The 25,392-nt window shown below is 43.2% G+C and overlaps 1 protein-coding gene across 1 annotated transcript; it reads left to right on the top strand.

Moving 5' to 3' along the window:
* The first annotated feature begins 674 nt into the window (after positions 1 to 674).
* Positions 675 to 25,392, top strand: efhc2 (EF-hand domain (C-terminal) containing 2). Its single transcript, XM_023980712.2, is given in 16 exon segments — positions 675 to 795; positions 1,154 to 1,342; positions 1,476 to 1,626; positions 1,807 to 2,030; positions 2,426 to 2,677; positions 4,719 to 4,826; positions 5,063 to 5,176; positions 5,178 to 5,202; positions 12,709 to 12,874; positions 14,349 to 14,544; positions 14,629 to 14,737; positions 14,740 to 14,758; positions 15,284 to 15,478; positions 23,941 to 24,033; positions 24,129 to 24,231; positions 25,145 to 25,392. Coding segments are annotated over 16 exon segments (2,124 nt in total). The 5' UTR covers positions 675 to 753; the 3' UTR covers positions 25,283 to 25,392.

A 25,392-nucleotide genomic window follows, 5' to 3' on the forward strand; every position in this document is an offset into this window, starting at 1 on the left:
GGGCTGTAATTCTGGACCTTATTGATTACATTTGGGTCCAGTTCTTTTCCAGTTCATTTGTTTATATTGTTATTTTTGTCAATAGTCCTACACCGCTAGTATACTCAAGTCATGCAGTGCATCATGTTGCTCAGGAAACTATGCATGACATGTCATTTTCATTGTATGAATTAATACTTCAGTCACATTATATTGAGTGATTTAGGATTACTATGACAATATATTATTTTGTCTTTACAAGCAGTGCAATATTTGCTTAGAGGTAGCGTAGCCTCTTTTTCACAGGAAAGCTATTTACCTTTGTTATTGAATGACAGTGTTGTTGTACTTTGTGTATATATCCTTAATAAAAGACAATGCAGCAATCATGGTTTTCTTTTTTCTTTCAGATGAAATAATGTCTGTGTCCTTCCTACAGCTATGAATTTAGGGTACAGTTAATTGCCTGTCCTACTATTTGAGTTAAATTACCTTAATCAGACAGATTTAGTCTTTCAAGTTAGTCATCATTACTATGTCTAGCTTGTGTATTATACCTAAAATGTTACATTGTAGCAAAATGTTTCTGTGCAATATTAAAATTTTCTTAGAATGTTGCTAAAATGTTGCAACCCTAGATTCTGACGCTTCACTGTTGCCAGGCAACCCAAGATAACAGCACGCTCCATGGCAACCTCAAACGGGAAGGACGAAAGAACTTCTCACTAGTTGGACGGAGATATAAAGTATATTTATATCCAAATTAATGCCACCATGGCACTGCCGATGCTGCCTGGAAATTCTCTCAACAAAAACGTAAGTTTTGTGCAATGTTTCCTGTTAAATTAGTGGATACATTTTAGATTATTTGGATTATTGACCCCAGTTAGCCTATTTTGCGAATTGAGGCGAATAGAACAACACATAGCGCTTGCTAGCTACGCTAGCATGTTCCCTAGCAGCATCGTCCATAGATTGTGCAAGTTCATTGCATTAAAATGCATTCCTGTTTGCTGCAAGAACCTTAAGAAAACACATTGAATATGATGAATTTCTGACATTATCCTCTAAACTTAAAGGTTAAATAAAAATAAATAAAGCTACAAACCATAATATTTTCTCTGCGTATGGTTCTAGTCTTTACTTGACTGACTTGTGACATCCTTTCATCCAGTTGGGGAAAAACAAATTCCACAAGTCCCAGCATTTTGACTATTCGAACGGGGTCCGTATGATGGTGGGCTCAGGGAAGCCAGGCATTGGAGGGGAGTTGCTGTTGGGCCAGAAGTCTCAACCAAACTATTCTATCTTCCCCAATGGAGAGGGCAGTGACACTCCATCATGGGTGGCCTTTGACAAGCAGGTCTGTCATKAAATTTTTTTGTGCTTTCTAAATAATCTTTGAAAGGTGCAGTAGATTACAGACACACAGACTGACAGACAGATAGACAGACTGAGTTGGACAGACTGCTCCATTCTCACCATCCCTCCCTCAGGTGCTGAGCTTCAATGCGTTCTTCCAGGAGGCTGTGCCTCAGAAGCGAGAGGAGAAGTACCGCGTCAGGAAGTGTAAGATCTATTTCTACCTGGAAGACGACACCATCCAGGTGGTAGAGCCTGAATTAAAGAACAGCGGAATACCACAAGGTGAGGTATTTTAACCTAGGTCTTGAGCAGGTAAATTGCTGATTGAGATCTACCTGAATTTCTATCCCCTATTCAAACAGAAACCAGTACCTGCAAAAAGACAGATGATTACAGGAAAAGCCCTCTATGTTAAAGAGGTTTAACTATGACAAGATATAAACATTTTTTTCCTATTTTCAGGAACGCTGATTCGTCGGCACCGCATCCCACTGCCCCCTCCAGATGGTGAGTGCTTCTACACGGTGCACGACTTCAACATCAACCAGCAGATGGTGCTGTACTCACGCATTTTCATGGTCACCGACTGTGACCCCTTCACCAGAAACTTCCTCAGGAAGATGGGGGTGCGACTCAACCCCCCCAACTCCACTCCCCTGGACCCTTACAGCAACCTACGACAAGAGGTGGGATTAGAGAGGAGGGGGAATGAGGGAGGGTGAGAGGGAGGAAGAGAGGGATAACAGAGGCGTCATTATGGATTTAGTGGTACCATCTTCTGTGTTGAACATAGTGCTTTGCTATTGATCTAATGCCAAGGTGCAAGCCTGAGAAACATGTCACACTGAGCAGAAACTACTCAGGCTGATTGATTTACATTGTCCTCTGACAGATAGAGCAGCTCACTGTACAGATGCCACCTGTCAGAAAACAATGACTGACATCTATTTATCTGTTATTATCACAATTACATGACTTCTATACATACAGACATTATCTGTAGCTACCAAGCTGTATACTGTAGACTTTATGTATTGATAAAGTATACCGTATTATCAATAATCTGTCTGTGTATCCACAGATGGAGAAGAGTATGAAGCCACTGCGTCCATACGAGAGGCTGGACACGCTCAAGCAGTTCCTGGACCACGACCGCAATGTGCTGCGGTTCTACTGCCACTGGGACGACTCAGAGAACATGTTTGGGGACCCGCGCGAACTCACCCTGCACTACTTCTTGGCCGATGACACCATAGAGATCAGGGAGGTCATCTACCCCAACTCAGGCCGGGATGCCACCCCCAAGTTTCTGCACCGTAGCAAGCTGCCCAAGGTTAGATGGGAAATGTGTGTACAAAGCAATGGTTCCCAAACTTTTTTCACTCGGGTCGCCTTTTCCATAATTGGGGTGCATCCCGCATGAGGTGTTTTTTGTTGTTGCCATTTTACAGCAAATGTCCTGCTTTCTACACATTTTGTCATATCCTATGTGTGTTCATGTGATATCTGATTGACTCAGACATTACAACAAAATCAATAGGCTACAAAACCTAGCTAAAATGTTTTGCCTGACATGGGCTAGTTGATCTGAACATTCCTGACAACTTACTGTATAAATAGCTCTCTAACGTCTGCAATGACAAAAGGAAAACTGCTGATGCACTACCGAATTTCAAAATTGCACCTTTAGCATTCTACGATTACAACTTTCAAGAGTAAATTGAATGCCGGATTGAGTTTAAAATAAAACATTTAATAAAAAGGAATACTTTTTTTTTTATCGTGCGCCCCACAGTTTGGGAACCACTCCCTTATAAGAGCAGAAAGCTTGCAGACACTTTCCGCTACCACTCTGTCAGCAGAGTTGACTTGCAGTGTCAGGTTTCACACCTGTCATTTGCATAGGGAGTGGCGTGTCACATTTTCTGGCCTATCCAGACAAATAATTGATTTGCTCTGCCTCTGAGCGATGGAACCCAGCCTGGGAGACGGCATAGGAGAGGGAACAATCTAGCGAATCCAGCAGCTGGGTTTATCTTGTTGTGATATTCTCTACCGGATTTAGAGCTCTCAACATGAAAAAAYACTAAATCATTTTTGTAGAATTGAAACACGACCACTTTATTTTGCCACAGAGGTACGAAATCACTTTGTGCGGAAAGCTGAAGTTGTAACGAGTCTTCAAATATTTGAATGTTGTCTCTGTGTCACTCAGAGGACGCTTGGCAGAAAATGCTCTGTCTTCAGTTATATGAAATGGGGCCAAATTTGTAGTCACGTAATATTCTAATATTTATTTTACAGTTATAATAAAGGTGAAATATTATATTAAGTTGTTTATAATTTGATTATTGCTCTTTTTAGAAAACATGTATTTGAGCTTGTGTCCTCAAAAGTGATTAATTTAGAACTATTTCTACCATAAAGGTGAGTTCCAAACCTTTCTATAACTATGCAGCATTACAAGTTAGTGTTTATGGCCATCCCATTAACAATAATTACTTTTGGGTATGTCTATTTAGGCGGAAATCTACATTTTGCCTTAACATTCAAGAGGAAATTAAAGGGCAGAAGATAGGAAATCTAAACTACCATTGTTTCGCTGCTTTGAAGAATTTGTATCAGGGGAGTGATATGTTTTGGTTGAAGTATAGTCAAAAGAGGAAAGTTGCCTCTCTTTCTCTTCTGCTTGAATGGCTTCGGCCTCCCTCCCTCACAGAGCTCTCATCCACTCTGACAGGTCTGCAGTAACATCTAGCCTCCCTGAAGCATCTTTCCTCATCTCTTCTCTAGTCACTGTTCAGACACTAACTCATCGTTCCTTTCCAGTTGTTTTCCTTTTGTAAAATCCAGTGATTGTCATGCTGTTTGTTCGGTTGCCTTTCTATAAATGTCATCCTGAAAGGTTGCATCTGAACCCCCGAGCCATTTGGACATAACGATTCTCCACAGATACAAATTAAATCTGTCCCTCAAGACAAATGATGAGGATTTGGTTAGTCTATGTTCTTTCTCTTTCTCCCTGTTATGCTGCTTCCATGACCAAGAACCAGGAGGCAAGTACTAGCCAATCTGTGTGTGCTGTGGTTATGGTGGTGGTTTGGTGTAGTGTGGTTTGGTTTGGTGTAGTGTGGTGTGGTGTGGTTGGTGTAGTGTTTGGTGTTATGTGGTTTGGTGTAGTGTGGTGTGGTTTGGTGTAGTGTGGTGTGGATGGTGTAGTGTTTGGTGTTATGTGGTTTGGTGTACTGTGTGTGCGTGTGTATGTGTGTGTTTTAGCTTTGTATGTGTGTTTCTATACCGTGTAAGTGTGTGTGTGCGTGTGTGTTTCTGACTCTTCTCCATCGGTGTGTTTTCTCCTCTGTTCTCTCCTGCAGCATGCTCCCAGCCCCAAGCGTCAGCCCGGAGATATCACAGACCGTACGGTGCTCAACGTCTTTGGTCCTATGGGCCAGGGAGGACGCTACATCCTGGACAGCCTCAAAGTAGGTGCTCTTGGGGAGTCTTTTTAGAGACAAAAATTGACACATTTGTCTATATTGAATGCTATATGGAAGATAAGACTAGGGTTTATGTGACTGTAAGGGATGTTGTAGAAACAGCTGTTTGTTTCCAGAAGTTGTATCTCTGTTTCTTTGAGTGTACAGGGTCAGTTTGATCCAGCATATTTTACTGTAAGAAGGGAGCTTACTCTCAGCTAATGTCTCTCTCTCTCTGTCAGACAGGTGCGGTCCATGAGCAGTTCTATAAGGACAGTGACCTGACTCTGGGGGGCATGGTCAACGTGTGGGGACGCAGGGTGGTCATCTGTGACTGTGACAACTTCACCAAAGAGTTTCTACCGCTCCAAATATGGCATTGGTGAGATACACACACACACACACACACACACACCACACACACACACACACACACACACACACACACACACACACACACACACACACACACACACACACACACCACACAACACACACACACACACACACACACACACACACACACACAAACAATGCCATTATCCCACACCCAAGCCCATCACCTGCAGTTCTGGTGTATAACCACAGGGTGTCAGTATAAGTATAATAAACTGCACGTTTCACTCCCTTGACCAACTCAAGTACCCCTGTTTTGCAATGTCAATGTTATTTAGCTGTTTTCAGTACCACTGTCAAGTATTTCTCATAATCTGAAAATGTTGTAAATTTACTCTTAGATGCTCTCCATATCCCTAATTCAGATTTTTTCATTCAGATTTAGTGAAGGCTCAATTTGTGACCTGTTAGAGATTAAAATAACGTCATTATAATCATTTTATTATTATTACATTTTTTATGCAATTCTCTCCATTGTATCAAAACCATGCGAGCCCTACAATAATCCCTGACAGTCAATCAAATTGTGTTTATATACTGTATGAAACACAACATTTACAACAAAGTGCTTTACAGTAACCAGGGCTGGACCAACAATGGTGGACTTGGGTGATAGAGTGGCATTTGCAGCACTGACATTATAGTAAACAAAGTTTTGGAATGATAGATTTCAGATATATAACATTTTCCAGGTGCTCAAAGTGAGGATAACAGCTCCAGGCCTATCTGTCTCCCTGGCCCTGACCAACACCAAATACCAGTGATCGCCCCACCGCCGCCAGCCATTTGGCCTCCCTGAGCGAGAAGCTTTCAAATGAAGCCGCTATCAGCATGATTCATGCACTTGTGTTTTCGGCAACATATCTGCCGCTTTGCGCCATCAAAATGGTGTCCACTATCTGTAGATGGGAGGGTTTGGGGGGGGGGGGGGTCTTGTGGGGAGGGGTGTGGCTCTTGGGGGGGGTTCAACCAGTCTGCAGTAACCAAACTCTTGTCTGTGGGCGCTTGCCCCCCACCCCTCTCATGTGTTTCTAGGCTAGGTTAAGTTAGGCTGGCTATGGGGCGATTCCCTGTATTAGTCACAGCCGATCAATGATGGAGAGGCCTGTTGGGGACCTCAGGGGGTCAAAGGTTATATAGGTTACTGTTACCCCTGTTGCCTTCTCTTTCCATCTCTACTCTTTCTCCTTCTTTCTCCTCTCTTCCTTCAACTGTTGTTGTCTCTCTCTATTTATCTATTTATCTGCCCTCCCCCGTCTCTCCTTGTCTATATACAGTGGGGCAAAAAAGTATTTAGTCAGCCACCAATTGTGCAAGTTCTCCCACTTAAAAAGATGAGAGGCCTGTAATTTTCATCATAGGTACACTTCAACTATGACAGACAAAATGAGAGAAAACAATCCAGAAAATCACATTGTAGGATTTTTAATGAATTTATTTGCAAATTATGGTGGAAAATAAATCTTGGTCAATAACAAAAGTTTATCTCAATACTTTGTTTTATACCCTTTGTTGGCAATGACAGAGGTCAAACGTTTTCTGTAAGTCTTCACAAGGTTTTCACACCACTGTGCTGTGGTATTTTGGCCCATTCCTCTATGCAGATCTCCTCTAGAGCAGTGATGTTTTGGGGCTGTTGCTGGGCAACACGGACTTTCAACTCCCTCCAAAGATTTTCTATGGGTTGAGATCTGGAAACTGGCTAGCCACTCCAGGACCTTGAAATGCTTCTTACGAAGCCACTCCTTCGTTGCCCGGGCGGTGTGTTTGGGATCATTGTCATGCTGAAAGACCCAGCACATTCATCTTCAATGCCCTTGCTGATGGAAGGAGGTTTTCATTCAAAATCTCACGATACATGGCCCCATTCATTCTTTCCTTTACACGGATCAGTCGTCCTGTCCCTTTGCAGAAAAACAGGCCCAAAGCATGATGTTTCCACCCCCATGCTTCACAGTAGGTATGGTGTTCTTTGGATGCAACTCAGCATTCTTTGTCCTCCAACAACGACGAGTTGAGTTTTACCAAAAAGTTATATTTTGGTTTCATCTGAGCTATGACATTCTCCCAATCTCTTCTGGATCATCCAAATGCTCTCTAGCAAACTTCAGACGGGCCTGGAATGTACTGGCTTAAGCAGGGGGACACGTCTGGCACTGCAGGATTTGAGTCCCTGGCGGCGTAGTGTGTTACTGATGTAGGCTTTGTTACCTGGTCCCAGCTCTTCTGCAGGTCATTCACTAGGTCCCCCGTGTGGTTCTGGGATTTTTGCTCACCGTTCTTGTGATCATTTTGACCCCACGGGGTGAGATCTTGCGTGGAGCCCCAGATCGAGGGAGATTATCAGTGGTCTTGTATGTCTTCCATTCCTAATAATTGCTCCCACAGTTGATTTCTTCAAACCAAGCTGCTTACCTATTGCAGATTCAGTCTTCCCAGCCTGGTGCAGTCTACAATTTTGTTTCTGATGTCCTTTGACAGCTCTTTGGTCTTGGCCATAGTGAGATTTGGAGTGTGACTGTTTGAGGTTGTGGACAGGTGTCTTTTATACTGATAACAAGTTCAAACATGTGCCATTAATACAGTAACGAGTGGAGGACAGAGGAGCCTCTTAAAGCTTTTTTATGTGTTATTTCTTACATCGGTACCCAGGTAATCTTAGGTTTCATTACATACAGTCGGGAGGAACTACTGAATATACGATAACGTCAACTCATCATCGTTCCTACCAGGAATATGACTTTCCCGAAACGGATCCAGTGTTTGCCTTCCACCCAATACAATGGATCTGATCCCAGCCGGCGACCCTGTGCGACGCGTAAAAGGGGCAAACGAGGCGGTCTCTGGTCAGGCTTCGGAGACGGCACATCGCGCTCCACTCCCTAGCATACTACTCGCCAATGTCCAGTCTCTTGACAATAAGGTTGATGAAATCCGAGCACGGGTAGCATTCCAGAGAGACATCAGGGATTGCAACGTGCTCTGCTTCACGGAAACATGGCTAACTCAAGAGACGCTAACGGAGTCGGTGCAGCCAGCTGGTTTCTTCATGCATCGCGCCGACAGAAACAAACACTCTTCTGGTAAGAAGAGGGCGGGGGGTATGCCTTATGAATAACGAGACGTGGTGTGATCATCATAACAACACACAGGAACTCAAGTCATTCTGTTCACCTGATCTAGAACTCCTCACAATCAAATGTCGACCGCATTATCTACCAAGGAATTCTCTTCAATCATAATCACAGCCGTATATATTCCCCCCAAGCAGACACATCGATGGCCCTGAACGAAATTTATCTGACTCTTTGTAAACTGGAAACCACACACCCTGAGGCTGCATCATCGTAGCTGGGATTTTAACAAGGCTAATCTAAAAACAAAACTCCCTAAATTCTATCAGCATATCGATTGTGCTACCAGGGCTGGGAAAACCCTAGATCATTGTTTACTAATTTCCGCGACGCATATAAGGCCCTGCCCCGCCCCCCTTTCGAAAAGCTGACCACGACTCCATTTTGTTGATTCCAGCCTACAAACAGAAACTAAAACAACAAGCTCCGCCGCTCAGGTCTGTTCAACGCTGGTCCGACCAATCTGAATCCACGCTTCAAGACTGCTTCGATCACGCGGATTGGAATATGTTCCGCATTGCGTCCAACAACAATATTGACGAATATGCTGATTCGGTGAGCGAGTTCATTAGGAAGTGCATTGACGATGTCGTACCCACAGCAACGATTAAAACATTCCCAAACCAGAAACCGTGGATTGACGGCAGCATTCGCGTGAAACTGAAAGCACGAACCACTGCTTTTAACCAGGGCAAGGTGACCGGAAGCATGACCGAATACAAACAGTGTAGCTATTCTCTCCGCAAGGCAATCAAACAGGCTAAGTCCCAGTACAGAGACAAAATCGAGTCGCAATTCAACAGCTCAGACACAAGAGGTATGTGGCAGGGTCTACAGTCAATCACGGATTACAAAAAGAAAACCAGCCCCGTCGCGGACCAGGATGTCTTGCTCCCAGACAGGCTAAACAACTTTTTTGCCCGCTTTGAGGACAATACAGTGCCACTGACACGGCCCCCTACCAAAACCTGCGGGCTCTCCTTCACTGCAGCCGAGGTGAGTAAAACATTTAAACGTGTTAACCCTCGCAAGGCTGCAGGCCCAGACGGCATTCCCAGCCGCGTCCTCAGAGCATGCGCAGACCAGCTGGCTGGTGTGTTTACGACATATTCAATCAATCCTTATCCCAGTCTGCTGTTCCCACATGCTTCAAGAGGGCACCATTGTTCCTGTTCCCAAGAAAGCTAAGGTAACTGAGCTAAACGACTACGCCCCGTAGCACTCACTTCCTCATCATGAAGTGCTTTGAGAGACTAGTCAAGGACCATATCACCTCCACCCTACCGGACACCCTAGACCCGCTCCAATTTGCTTACCGACCCAATAGGTCACAGACGACGCAATCGCAACCACACTGCACACTGCCCTAACCCATCTGGACAAGAGGAATACCCATGTTAGAATGCTGTTCATCGATTACAGCTCAGCATTTAACACCATAGTACCCTCCAAACTCGTCATCGAGCTCGAGCCCTGGGTCTCGACTCCGCCCTGTGCAACTGGGTCCTGGACTTCCTGACGGGCCCCCCAGGGTGGTGAGGGTAGGTAACAACATCTCCACCCCGCTGATCCTCAACACTGGGGCCCACAAGGATGCGTTCTGAGCCCTCTCCTGTACTCCCTGTTCACCCACGACTGCGTGCCATGCACGCCTCCAACTCAATCATCAAGTTTGCGGATGACACTACAGTGGTAGGCTTGATTACCAACAACGACGAGACGGCCTACAGGGAGGAGGTGAGGGCCCTCGGAGTGTGGTGTCAGGAAAATAACCTCACACTCAACGTCAACAAAACAAAGGAGATGATTGTGGACTTCAGGAAACAGCAGAAGGGAGCACCCCCCTATCCACATCGACGGGTCAGTAGTGGAGAAGGTGGAAAGTTTTAAGTTCCTCGGTGTACACATCACGGACAAATTGAATTGGTCCACCCACACAGACAGCGTTGTGAAGAAGGCGCAGCAGCGCCTCTTCAACCTCAGGAGGCTGAAGAAATTCGGCTTGTCACAAAAGCACTCACAAACTTCTACAGATGCACAATCGAGAGCATCCTGTCGGGCTGTATCACCGCCTGGTACGGCAACTGCTCCGCCCACAACCGTAAGGCTCTCCAGAGGGTAGTGAGGTCTGCAGAACGCACCACGGGGGCAAACTACCTGCCCTCCAGGACACCTACACCCCCGATGTCACAGGAAGGCCATAAAGATCATCAAGGACAACAACCACCAAGCCACTGCCTGTCTCCCCGCTATCATCCAGAAGGCGAGGTCAGTACAGGTGCATCAAAGCAGGGACCGAGAGACTGAAAACAGCTTCTATCTCAAGGCCATCAGACTGTTAAACAGCCACCACTAACATTTAGCGGCCGCTGCCAACATACTGACTCAACTCCAGCCACTTTAAAATGGGAATTGATGGAAATTATGTAAAAATGTACCACTAGCCACTTTAAACAATGCCACTTAATATAATGTTACATACCCTACATTACCCATCTCATATGTATATACTGTACTCTATATCATCTACTCCGCCCACAACCGTAAGGCTCTCCAGAGGGTAGTGAGGGTCTGCAGAACGCACCACCGGGGCAAACTACCTGCCCTCCAGGACACCTACACCACCCGATGTCACAGGAAGGCCATAAAGATCATCAAGGACAACAACCACCCAAGCCACTGCCTGTTCACCCGCTATCATCCAGAAGGCGAGGTCAGTACAGTGCATCAAAGCAGGACCGAGAGACTGAAAAACAGCTTCTATCTCAAGGCCATCAGACTGTTAAACAGCCACCACTAACATTAGCGCCGCTGCCAACATACTGACTCAACTCCAGCCACTTTAAAAATGGGAATTGATGGAAATTATGTAAAAATGTACACTAGCCACTTTAAACAATGCCACTTAATATAATGTTTACATACCCTACATTACCCATCTCATATTTATATACTGTACTCTATATCATCTACTGCATCTTGCCATCTTATGTAATACATGTACCACTAGCCACTTTAAACTATGCCACTTTATGTTTACATACCCTACAGTACTCATCTCATATGTATATACCGTACTCTATACCACTTACTGCATCTTGCCATGCCGTTCTGTACCACCACTCATTCATATATCTTTATGTACATATTCTTTATCCCTTTACACTTGTGTGTGTGTATAAGGTAGTAGTTGTGGAATTGTTAGGTTAGATTACTTGTTGGTTATTACTGCATTGTCGGAACTAGAAGCACAAGCATTTCGCTACACTCGCATTAACATCTGCTAACCGTGTGTATGTGACTAATAAAATTTGATTTGATTTGATTTGATTTGAAGAAGAAGTTACAGGTCTGTGAGAGCCAGAAAATCTGCGTTTGAGGTGACTAAATACTTATTTTCCACCATAATTTGCAAATAAATTCATTAAAAATCCTACAATGTGATTTTCTGGATTTTTTTCTTCTCATTTTGTCTGTCATAGTTGAAGTGTACCTATGATGAAAATTACAGGCCTCTCTCATCTTTTTAAGTGGGAGAACTTGCACAATTGGTGGCTTACTAAATACTTTTTTGCCGCACTGTATATTTATACACTACCGGTCAAAAGTTTTAGAACACCTTCTCATTCAAGGATTTATCTTTATTTTTACTATTTTCTACATTGTAGAATAATAGTGAAGACATCAAAACTATGAAATAACACATATTGAATCATGTAGCAACAACAAAAGTGTTAATCAAAATTAAGTTTGAGATTCTTCAAAGTAGCCACCCTTTGCCTTGACAGTTTTGCACACTCTTGGCATTCTCTCAAACAGCTTCATGAGGTAGTCACCGGGAATGTATTTCAATTAACAGGTGTGCCTTCTTAAAAGTTAATTTGTGGATTTTCTTTCCTTCTTAATGCGTTTGAGCCAATCAGTTGTGTTGTGACATGGTAGGGGTGATGTACAGAATATAGCCCTATTTGGTAAAAGACCAAATCCATATTATGACAAGAACAGCTCAAATAAGCAAAGAGAAACGGCAGTCCATCATTACTTTAAGACATGAAGGTCAGTCAATACATACAACGCTGTGTACTACTCCCTTCACAGAACAGCGCAAACTGGCTCTAACCAGAATAGAAAGAGGAGTAGGAGGCCCCGGTGCACAACTGAGCAAGAGGACAAGTACATTAGAGTGTCTAGTTTGAGAAACAGACGCCTCACAAGTCCTCAACTGGCAGCTTCATTAAATAGTACCCGCAAAACACCAGTCTCAACGTCAACAGTGAAGAGGCGACTCCGGGATGCTGACCTTGTATGTATAGTGTATATATATCTCTTTATCCATTTCTTTGTTCTCTCTCTCTCAGAGGACTTCAGCCCAGTACAGTACAAGGCACCTCTGGCCCCTAAGCCCCCCAGGCCTGTACCTCCCTACAATGGCTTTGGCTCTGAAGAGGACTCACTGTGCTCCTGCCAGGGCCTGCTGCCCAAACCCCCACAGAAAGACTTCCGCAAGCTCATGGAGAAAGACAGGTGAGAGTCAAGAAAGCACCACTCTGGAGATACTACTTAGGATAGGTCACTACAGTTCAAGTCAAAGCGCCATAAGACATTGTCGTTTGTAACTTACCTCTCATAAGTTTTTCTCTTTTTTTAAACTTGATTCACTCCCCTCTGTATTTTATTTGGACAGTGAAGCTAAAATGTATTAATTAGGCTCTATACTCCAGCATTTTGGATTTGATATCAAATGTTTTATGAGGTGACAGTACATATCTTTTTTACCATTTAGAAATGAATGCACTTTATGTATCTAGTCCCCCCATTTGAAGAAGTCAGTATTTTGACAAATTAACTAATAGTGTATTAATATTGTCCAAAGTTTAGTATTTGCTCCCATATTCCTAGCACACAATGATTACATCAAGCTTGTGACTACAAACTTTTTGTAAATAAGAATAGAGGATGCTTCTGAACACATGCTGCCATGATGATGGACAATCGTGAATAATGATGAGTGAGAAAGATCATACCACACAAAAAATGCTAACCTCCCCTGTTATTGGTATGATGAGAGGTAAGCTTTTTCCCCCTAACGTTCTCACTCATTATAGAGCCAAATTGACAGATTATAAAACCAAATTTACACATTTTAGCTTCACTGTCCAAATAAATACAGAGTGGAGTGTATTTTCTTGAAACCTCATACTTATTACGGTGCGTATATAAAGTATTCAGCCCTTGCTCGATTCTCCCAGATTCTCCCATTTTGTCCTTACAGCCTAAATGGGAGAATTACATTGTGTCTATATATGTGTTAACTCCTCTCGCTGTGTGTGTGTGTGTGTGTGTGTGTGTGTGTGTGTGTGTGTGTGTGTGTGTGTGTGTGTGTGTGTGTGTGTGTGTGTGTGTGTGTGTGTGTTTTCCTCCCCCCCCCCTACAACTAAGGCCGTTGAAGAGCGAACGTCTGAGGTTTATGGGGAAGATGGTGACTGAATAATCCCATCGACAAAGGAGATAGACTTTCAAATCTCCTGTCACCTTCAGTGACGACCCAACTCATGTGTTGTTCGAACCACTCAGAGACACGGTAGGGACGTTTGGCTATCACGTCGAATTCTAGAACCATAAGAGACAAGTAGCATACTAATGGGGATTACTTTACTTTCTCTTTTTTTCTGCTGTCTCGCCCGGTGGTATTCAAAGCGGCGGGAGGTCTCGTTGGTTTTAAAAGCAGTTGAATCGAAGCTCGCATTATAACCAACCAGTGAAGTCCAAAAAGACCTAAAACATCGAACATTCGCCCAACCGCATAGAAACGTGCATGACCAGAACGTGAACCTACATAGAACATATGCATAGTAAAAATACTAATGGCGAACTAGCCTGTCGATTACTCATCCTCTTCTTCCGCAGTGAAGGAAAGTGGAAGTGTCTACTTTGATAGGTTGAGATGCTCTCTTCACATATTCAAACGTTCCCTTTCTGTGCCCCCCCCCTGCTCCAGGTGTTTGGCGGGTAAGTTCCTTGAGCGTGGCAGAGTGAAGAAGCCTGGTCAGAAGTTGTTTAAGAGTGAGATATCCCAGTATTTCAGTGCCCAGGACCTGTATGTAGGAGCCAGGATCAACCTCAACAACCAGGGCTTCCAGCTGATCGATGCTGATGAGTACGCCTTCAACTACATGGAGCAACAGCCTGAGGAGGTGGGATGCACTTTCTCCTCTTCTTTTCTTGTTTATTCTCTTTTTCTCTTCCTCTCCTCATCTCATCGTCTCCTCTCTATCCAGTTCCAGGGCTAACATGGGCTCCATCTCAGTAAGATCCGCTCCATCCCTGAGGACAAACAGAATGAGATTAAACAGTTCCTCACCCTCAGTGACCCTGGAAACACTGGACTGATCCCTACGAACCCTTCAGGTAGTACACTCCTCTTTCTTCCTCTTCTCCTCTTCTCTTTTTTTATCCCTCTCTCCTCTGACCCTGGAAACACTGGACTGATCCTCTACCAACCCTTCATGTAGGACTCCTCTCTTACTCCTCTCTTCTCTCTCTAAACAGCTGTTTACAGTATGGTCCCAATTAATATATTGGGTGTTTTCTGATTCAGATCCTCAGATCCAAAACAAGTCCAGATCCAAGGCCAGGAACTAGAGCCCCAGTACCAAGATTTAGTAGTCATCAAACTATGGTGTTCATAAGCAGTTTATAAGCAGATCCTTGAAGCAATGTTTCTGGTTGTGTGTGTGTGTGTGTGTGTGTGTGTGTGTGTGTGTGTGTGTGTGTGTGTGTGTGTGTGTGTGTGTGTGTGTGTGTGTGTGTGTGTGTGTGTGTGTGTGTGTGTGTGTGTGTGTGTGTGTGTGTGTGTGTGTGTGTGTGTGTGTGTGTGTGTGTGTGTGTGGTGGTGTGTGTGTGTGTGTGTGTGTGTGTGTGTGTGTTTGCCAGGGGCCTGTTGGTGGGTCTGGAGTGTGGTCTGTCGGAGCATGAGGTGATGATGCTCGGTCGTTGTTTCTGTGAGCGCCAGCAGCCCGAGGCAGAGGTGGGCCTCATGCTGGCTGTGGCTCAGGACCACCTACGCAAGAAACACTTTGAGAGCTTCTCCGACATGACCAGAGCCTTCACACACGAGGACCGACACAGGTAGGGAGTCATACACACACTCAAGCACAGACATACAGGGACGCGGACACGCAGGTACACACACATACACACAATTGGGGAGTAACGGATCACATGTTTACAGATACATGTTTACACATACTTTAGAAAAACGAGATGATTACTTCTAGGATTACTTTTAACATCAGAAAGGATGTTTGCGTGAACGTTTTCTGACACCTTTCTGTTTTCTCAAGTGCATTCAAATCAGCATAGAAAAAAGGGCAATTTTAAKTTTGTTCTGCCTGAGCAAGTCTGACCACAAATCAGAGACCATTATGATGAACCACTAGGAGCAGGAATAGGCTTTGTAGGCTACAGTCAAAGCTATTTCTTCCAATGGTGTGACTGCTGTCGGCATCCAGAGATGATCCAACTTAAATAAACGCTTGGAGGTAAGGATGACAGCAGTGGTGTAGTCTACGGCGATACGGATATCACTTATTATTGATATCTAGATAGCGCATTGATGTGAATCACACTGTTGCTCTCTCATTTAGCTATTTGCGCCTTACGGATTGTGGTTGTTGTGGATGGATGTTCACAAATCTAAATGTGTATTTGAASCCAATAATGGTTGAATTGAAGAAGTTTAAGCTGCCTATTAATCATTGTTTTTGTGACCAGTGGACAGCCAGTGAAAAATGTGTTCTTGCTGCAGTGCGGTTCCCAGCCATATGGAATAMAAGTTTAAGGGAGTTCCTCCCTTCTAAACTCCCTCGTGTTGTGCTCCATACTGTCAAAAACKACTTTAATTTAAGAAGAMCACGATTAGGGCTTTTATTGCTCAATCTAATTAGTGCTGATTCAGAAATAATTATTCCATAGGCCTATCACCAAGATCTGCACATGCTCAAACTCGCACACCTTTGATAGACTTAAACAGATGCAAATTACACTACCTGACCAAAAGTATGTGGACACCTGCTAGTCGACCATCTCGTTCCAAAATCCATTAATATGGAGTTGGTCCCCCTTTGCTTCTATAACAGCCTCCAGTCTTCTGGGAAAGCTTTCCACTAGATGTTCGAACATTGCTGYGGGGCTTCCATTCAGCCATGAGCATTAGTGAGGTCGGGCACTGATGTTGGGCGATTAGGCCTGGATTGTAGCCAAAGTGTTCGATAGGGTTGAGGTCAGTGCTCTGTGCAGGCCAGTCAAGTTCTTCCACAGCGATCTCGACAAACCATTTTTGTATGGACCTCGCTTTGTGCACTGAGGCATTAAATGTGAAGCGCTCCAAAAAAAACTTGATTTCACATGTGAAATGTCACTGTGATTATTATTATCTGACCCTGCTGGTCATCTATCAACGTTTGAACATCTTGGCCATGTTCTGTTATAATCTTCACCCGGCACAGCCAGAAGAGGACTGGCCACCCCTCAGAGCCTGGTTCCTCTCTAGGTTTCTCACTAGGTTCTGGCCTTTCTAGGGAGTTTTTCCTAGCCACCGTGCTTCTACACCTGCATTGCTTGCTGTTTTAGGTTTTAGGCTGGGTTTCTGTACAGCATTTTGTGACATCGGCTGATGTAAAAAGGGCTTTATAAATATATTTGATTGATGGAAGTGTTCCAAAAACATGTTTTCACATTATTTCACATGTGAAATGTCACATTTGAAGTGTTCCAAAAACACGTTTTCAAATGTGAAATGTTACATGTGAAGTGTTCCAAAACCAAGTATTCACAAGATTTCACGTGTAATATCACAATAAGATTTCCAAAAACAAGTTTTCAAATGTGAAATATTACATGTGAATTGTTCCCCCAAAAACATTTTCACATGTGAAATGTTCCAAAAACACATGTTTTCACATGATATCACGTGAAATTTCACATTCAACGTGTGAAATCATGGGATTTTCCACATGTGAAATCATGTAACATGAAATTACACTGGTAGCAATTGCTGTTYGTTTTGTGGGAAATATTTGTCATTGTGCTGTACATTTCTACAGTAATACGATACTGTATTAGTGTTTTGCTATAAACAGTGCCTTCAGAAAGTATTCAGACCCCTTGACTTTTTCCACATTTTRTTAGGTTACAGCCTTATTAAAAAATGGATTAAAAAATATGTATCCTCATCAATCTACACACATCACCCCATAATGACAAAGCAAAAACAGTTTTTTGGACATTTTTGCTAATTTATAAAAAATAACAACTGAAATATCACATTTACATAAGTRTTCAGACCTATTACTCAGTACTTTGTTGAAGCACCTTTTGCAGCGATTACAGCCTTTGAGTCTTCTTGGGTATGACGCTACAAGTTTGGCACACCTGTATTTGGGGAGTTTCTTCCATTTTTCTCTGCAGATCCTCTCAAGCTCTRTCAGGTTGGATGGGGAGCGTTGCTGCACAACTATTTTCAGGTCTTTCCGGGTTCAAGTCCGGGCTCTAGCTGGGCCACTCAAGGAAATTCAGAGACTTGTTCCGAAGCCATTCCTGCGTTGTCTTGGCTGTGTGCTTAGGGTCGTTRTCCTCTTGGAAGGTGACCCTTCGCTCTGTCTGAGGTCCTGAGCGCTCAGGAGCAGGTTTTCATCAAGGATCTCTCTGTACTTTGCTCCGTTCATCTTTCCCTCTGAGAGTCTTTAGGTGCCTTTTGGCAAACTCCAAGCAGGCTGTMATGTGCCTTTTACTGAGGAGTGGCTTCCGTCTGGCCACTCTACCATAAAGGCCTGAATGGTGGAGTGCTGCAGAGATGATTCTGGMAGGTTCTCCCATCTCCACAGAGGAACTCTAGAGCTCTGTCAAAGTGGCCATCAGGTTCTTGGTCACCCCCCCGATTGCTCAGTTTGGCGAGGCGGCCAGCTCTAGGAAGAGTCTTGGTGGTTCCGAACTTCTTTCATTTAAAAATGATGGAGGCCACTGTGTTCTTGGGGACCTTCAATGCTGCAGACATTTTTTGGTACTCTTCCCCAGATCTGTACTTCGATGGACAATTCCTTYGACCTCATGGCTTGGTTTTTGCTCTGACATGCACTGTCAACTGTGGGACCTTATATAGACAGGTGTGTGTCTTTCCAAATCATGTCCAATCAATTGAATATGAAAATGAAAAGGAGAGCCAYACACTCTAAGAGCTCAGATGCAATAATTTAATAACCTAATAACCAATGTTTCGACAGACAAGCTATCTACATCAGGGTACAATCAATTGAATTTACCACAGGTGGACTCCAATCAAGTTCTAGAAACATCTCAAGGATGATCAATGGAAACAGGATGCACCTGAGATCAATTTCTAGTTTCATAGCAAAGGGTCTGAATACTTATGTAAATAAGGTATTTGTGTTTAATACATTTGCACAAAATCTAAAAACCTGTTTTCACTTTGTCATTATGGGGTATTGTGTGTAGATTGATGAGGATACATTTTTTTAAATACATTTTATAATCAGGCTGTAACGTAACAAAATGTGGAAAAAGTCAATGGGTCTGAATACTTTCCGAAGGCACTGTAAATACTGTCAATCGCAATGCACTTGGGGGTACGCTACTTTTTGGCCTGTCCTGCAATTCAACTTGGCATGCCTCACTTGCAATTAGATTTAAACGTATAGGATACTTTAGATGCACTTATTATTTTATAGTAAGTTACCGGCTACTGGGTTACGGTGAAAATAGTGGAAACAACTTTTAATGTAATTTCTAACTCTATTTTGTCAGTAAATATACAACAATGAACTCTATTCAGAAATTCCAATTATAATTCCAATTATGTTCAATGCTGTAAAATCAGGAATTTGGAATCTGGTTTACTTTCTGAATTGACTGGAACTTAAATGTAATTGACCTCAACATTGGCTAGCACACTTGGGACGCAGCCACACTTGGAATTTGAACTCACGACTTCTTAGATGACAGCAACCTGAATTTCCTGATTTGTCACCAGGTCTGTGACAATGACAACGATCGACCACAGATTTATTGGCAAGAATACAATCCTCCACTTTGCTAAAAGTTGCCCGGAATCAAGTCAATAATTGTGTGATTATCCAACAACACCAAAGAAAAAAGTAGCAGTGTTCAGGGACATTTGACATAATTTAATAAAATTTAACTAGGCAAGTCAGGTAAGAACAAATTCTTATTTACAATGACGGCCTACCCCAGATGACGCTAGGCCAGTTGTGCGCTATGGGACTCCCAATCACGGCTGGATGTGATTCAGACTGGTTTCAAACCAGGGACTGTGGTGATGCCTCTTGCACTGAGATGCAGTGCCTTAGACCGCTGCGCCACTCGTGAGCAAAAGGCCTAGATTTAAGCATAAACACGCAATAGCCGACACCTGCATAGCTGGTCTTTTGGCAGTGTCGGAGCTATAACTACGTTACGGTACCGTGTTGTTCCCTGGTGTACAAAATGGTCAAGGGTACAGAGGTACAAATAGGAACTCACATGGTACTGGTCGGTACCTTTTAGAGTACATGTGCAGATAATCTAGTATCATGGTACATTTTTCTACTCAATATTTGACATTTTAATACTGCGTTCATAACCATGTGGGAGGTGGTAATTTACCAGTTGTGAAGTCGTAAATACCAGTTGGATGCATTCATGTGCTTTCAACTCATTGAGAAACACTGATTGGCTAATGGCCAACAAGCTGCGTAAACCATAATCTAAAAGTACAGGTATCATGCTTGTAAACAAATTATAGTGTTCAAAAACCATATTAATAAATAGCTTTTTATTAATAATGTTTTGTTGTTGCATTTAACTGCCAAAAATGCTGTTATAAAGGTAATTTCCTTAGTAGGTAACGTCAGAGGTCAGCATGTGGGAGAACGGGGAGCTCAGGATGACGGACGAGTTTCCCACCAGCAATTACCAGTTGGAGGGCCGTTCAAGTTGATTTTTCCTAGTCGTATTTGGTAAATTCCCACTTTACACTTGGTTACAAACGCAGCATTAAGTTAGGAAACTCAGAAATGTCTAGTATGGTGGTATGGTAAGTATGCAAGTAATACAGTAACATGGAGACTAGCTATTAAATATTGATTGGTCTTCTGTAGTGCGTGGACATATTTCAGCCTTTAACAAGGCTACATAATTAACAGCTTTGCTTATGAACAGACTTCCACAGAACATATTAACAGAATACAACACACCAGATTAACTGGGATGACATTCCCTTCCATGGGAGACCAAAAAGAGTTGGCTGAAAGCCACGCCTCCAATAAACTACACCTGCAATCTTCAGATAGGCTTCTGATAGGCTGCCGCTGCTACAGTATGCTGCCGCTGCTAAGTGATGCCCATGTTGTCAACAGAAGAGTCAATGAATGCACAGTAGATCACTGGCATGGATTGCTAGTGGCAGCAAGAGTCCTGTGAGTTACTGGTAAAATGACTGTAAATATTACAATAACTTACTAAATAGTAGTTTCCAGGTAAGAAATTACAAATTCACATCAACAAGTTGCCAGGTCGCAGTTGTAAATGAGAACTTGTTCTCAACTGGCCTACCTGGTTAAATTAAGGTGAAAATAAATAAATAATAATAATTAACTTACTGGAAAATGCACAATAAACTCTTTGCAGTGCAGCTCATTACTGACACGTTCTCTTACAAAGTCTGAAACATTGCTGCACTCCCAACCATGAGGTTGCAAGTTCAAATCCCCAAAGAATGAATGTGTATTCCACGATGTCGTGTCGTTGAGCACTGCTAGTTTTWCGTTGGTGGAGATAATTGGACAATTATTTACTTGATTCTGTACAGCTTTAAGCAAAGTGCAGAAACGCATTCTTGCCAATAAGTCTGTGGCCCATATCTCTTTCATGCTCACAGATCTGGTGGTGTAGCTGCGCTGTAGCAGGACATTTCAGGTTATTAGCAACCGAGAGGGTATGAGTTTAAATCCCAATTGTGGTCACAGTCACAGATTTTACAGTAAATKAAATAAGAATACAGCAGAATACTGTCATTTAGAAATAACACCAAGTTTTTATATATATTTACTTCATTTTTTCTGCAACTTTAGGCAAAATGCAGAAGTGTATTCTTGGCAATAAATATATACCTGATTTCCATAATGTCCACATTATGCATCATATTAATTTAGCTGTAAAATTTGGTATCACATGTTTCACATGAAATCGTGTTTTCATATCTGCTCACATGTTGTCATGTGTAGTTCCATTTTATCACATTAAGATTTTGCCAACCCATGTTGTCACATTTATTTCACATGAGATTGTGTTTTAACGTGCTCGCTCACATGTTGTCATGTGTAGTTTTACGTTATCACATGTTGCTTTACATGTTGACACGTTGCTTCACATGTTATCACATGTTATCACATTAACTTCACATTAAATCACGTGATCAACATGAGATCACACAAGAAGAACGCTCTCCCCTGTTATTGTAATGGTGACACGTTAGCGTGTTTTGGAGGTATGATATTTGTGCTTCTGTGACTTTCTCACTCATCATTATTTACGATTCATTCAGGACTATCCGTAATCACGGTAGCATCCACTTTAACTATAAGTGTTTAGAAGCATATTCTATTTTTATTTACAATAAAGTGACTCCAAAATGACACAATACATTATTTACCATTAATTTCTATTGGGCGCAAAATAATCTGAAACACAGCCAAAATAAACAGCAAATGCATCCAAGAAGTTGTAGAGTCACAAGCTTGATGTCATCATTGTGTGATAGGAATATGGAACCAAATACTAAAGTTTAAAAGTTAATGTACAAAAAGTTGACCTGATATAGATGAAAATTCCCTCAAATTAAAGCTGATCAGTCTGCACTTTAACCTCATAGTCATTGTATAATTTCAAATCCAAAGTGCTGGAATACAAAAAATGTGTCACTGTCTCAATAGTTTTGGCGCTCACTGTACATGTATGGGTGTGCACACACACACTTTCACATACACACTTTTCACACACACACACACACACACACACCCACAACACACACACACACACACACACACACACACACACACACACACACACACACACACACACACACACACACACACAACCACACACCACACACACACACATACATACATACACAGTTCTTCCACACCAATCTCGACAAACCATTTCTGTATGGACCTTGCTTTGTGGCACGGGGGCATTGTCATGCTGAAACAGGAAAGGGCCTTCCCCAAACTGTTGCCACAAAGTTGGAAGCACAGAATTGTCTTGAATGTCATTGTATGCTGTAGCATTAAGATTTCCCTTCACTGGAACTAAGGGACGTATCACGAACCATGAAAAACAGCCCCAGACCATTATTCCTCCTCCACCAAACTTTAAAGAGTCTTTACACACACTCCAGCCGACGCTTGGCATTACGCATGGTGATCTTAGGCTTGTGTGCTGCTGTCAGCCATGGAAACTCATTTAATGAAGCTCCCGACGCTCAAAGGCGTTTGGAACTCGGTAATGAGTGTTACAACCGAGGGACAAGACGATTTTTAAGCGTTGCGTGCTTCATCACTCACCTGTCCCATTCTGTGAGCTTGTCTCACACTCGCAGCAGCATTGTTGCTCTAGACATTTCACCTCACAATAACAGCACCTCTAGCAGGGCTGAAATTTGCGAACTGATTTTTTGAAATGTGACATCCTATGACAGTGCCATGTTGAAAGTCACTGAGCGCTTCAGTAAGGGCACTACCATTTTGTCAATGGAGATTGCGTGGCTGTCTGCTCGATTTTATACACTTGTCAGCAACGGATGTTGGCTGAAATAGCCAAATCCACTCATTTGAAGGGGTGTCACAAACTTTTGTATATATAATGTATATACCCCATCCCACACACACAGACCACACAGGCAGGTACCGTCACGGCCCGCCATCATCAGTTGGCCAGCGGCCCCAGATCCTTAGCTGCTGAGTAGCAGCAATTAGTTCCAGAGTGTGTGAGTGGAGCATTGGAACCAGATGATCCCCACAGACCTGCATATTATGTAGCGGGTTACACACACACACACACACACACCACAACACACACACACCACACACACACACACACACAACACACACACACACCACACACACACAACACCCACACACACACAACACACACACACACACACACACACACACAATAGTAGAACTGTGGCATAAAGGAAATTGATAGCTAGCCACGCCACAGGGTCAATCAGCTTGTTTATGTGGCCATGTGGTTACCCTGGGTTAGTTTCAGATTTGTCTAAAATGTCCTCCCTATCCAATGCCCCTGTAATGAAGACGGTATGTCATAATGTCAAGGACTGGCTCCAGACTACTCAAAAACACAGGGAAAACAACTGTGGCCTCTCACACACACACGCACATGCATGCACGTGCGCACACACACACACACACACTCAAGCCTTTCATCAGTGATGATTCCTCATCTGTGTTTGCCTAATATTTGTGCTCGTCCGGTCTGGTCTGTGTATCCAGGACTGGTCATCTCTCCACCAAGGAGGCCAGGACCATCTGTAAGGCCTTCCAGCTGCCACTGGCTGAGGACCTGTTGAGGGCCCTCCTCAAGAAGTAAGAAATTAGATCTGAAAGAAAGAGGAGTAGTACTGGGAGTGGAAGTGTGCTTATACAACAGTTCATCTTTGAGAGTCCTGTGATGTGTCCAGGTTTGATGCAGGCTCTGAGGAGATGGACTACCATGCCTTTCTGGCAGGGATCAACTGGAGAGAGAACCCTGCTTCCCCTGTCCTGCCTGATGACGCCCTGAAGGTGAGAGACTCAGTGGGTCATTTAGCATGAGAGAGATTTAGTGTTTGGCACAGAGCCAGCTAAGAAGATCCATCTGCACTTTTTATTGTTTATTTCACTTTATCCATTTCACTTGCTTTGGCAATGTAAACATATTTTTCCCATGCCAATAATGCCTCTTGAATTGAGAGAGAGAGCACTGTTTGTGAATCAGTCTCTTCGCGTGTGTGTGCATGCTCGTGAGCTTGCATGTGCGTGTGTGTGTGAGAGCATGTCCGTCTGTATTGTCTCTGTCATTCTCTCTTCGTTCTCTAGCAGTGTACTATCACTGGTTCCCAGCTCCTCTCTCCCTCACGCAGTCTAAAGCCCAAACTAGTCAGGGATCCCTTGGTGGGGTAAACTGCCTTTCTAAACTTGCTCCACGGACCCACGTGAGAGGAGTGACAATGGCTGCCGTGACTTTGTATCTTCACGTCCTCACATTTTTTCTCACTGTGATGACAGAAGAGTTGCCTATATCTGCTTGAGGAATTGCTTTGTGTTGATTGGCCCATCATCCAGGCTCTGTTATTTTCCTGATTGTCTTCTGCTGATGCCTGGCATTTACCTGTATCCGCCTGGGACTCTTGTCTCTGTGGAGCTAACACACTTTCTGAACAATAATGCACATGCTTTTTCTACCACTAACATTGCACTATTTTAATGCCAATGCTGTCATGTTTTGTGAATGTAATTGGCGTGCATAACCCATGTCTACCTCTACATTCAGGGACGTTACTAGTGTGCCAGTGATTTCATTTTGTACATCTAACCTTTATTTAACCAAGCAAGTCAACTGTCATCCTCAATGAGGGCCTAGTCCAGTGTCTTGTCTTGTCTTCAGCCCTTTGTCTTGCTGTTGTTGAATTGAATCAACTTTATTGATTGTCCACAGTTTAACGTGGACTGGAGCAGGGAAGCCAGAGGCCCAGAGGTGAAGAGCATCAACTACACTGTCCTTCTGGAAGACGTGTTCGGTAGTGTCAACACCAACTCTAACCAACCCAACACTCTAACCAACCCAACACTCTAACCAACCCAGCACTCTAACCAACCCACACTCTAACCAACCCAACACTCTAACCAATCCAACACTCTAACCAACCCAACACTCTAACCAACCCAACACGCTAACCAACCCAA

The sequence above is a fragment of the Salvelinus sp. IW2-2015 genome, linkage group LG36 (genome assembly GCF_002910315.2).
Source record: "Salvelinus sp. IW2-2015 linkage group LG36, ASM291031v2, whole genome shotgun sequence".
NCBI classification, from domain to species: Eukaryota; Metazoa; Chordata; class Actinopteri; order Salmoniformes; family Salmonidae; genus Salvelinus; species Salvelinus sp. IW2-2015.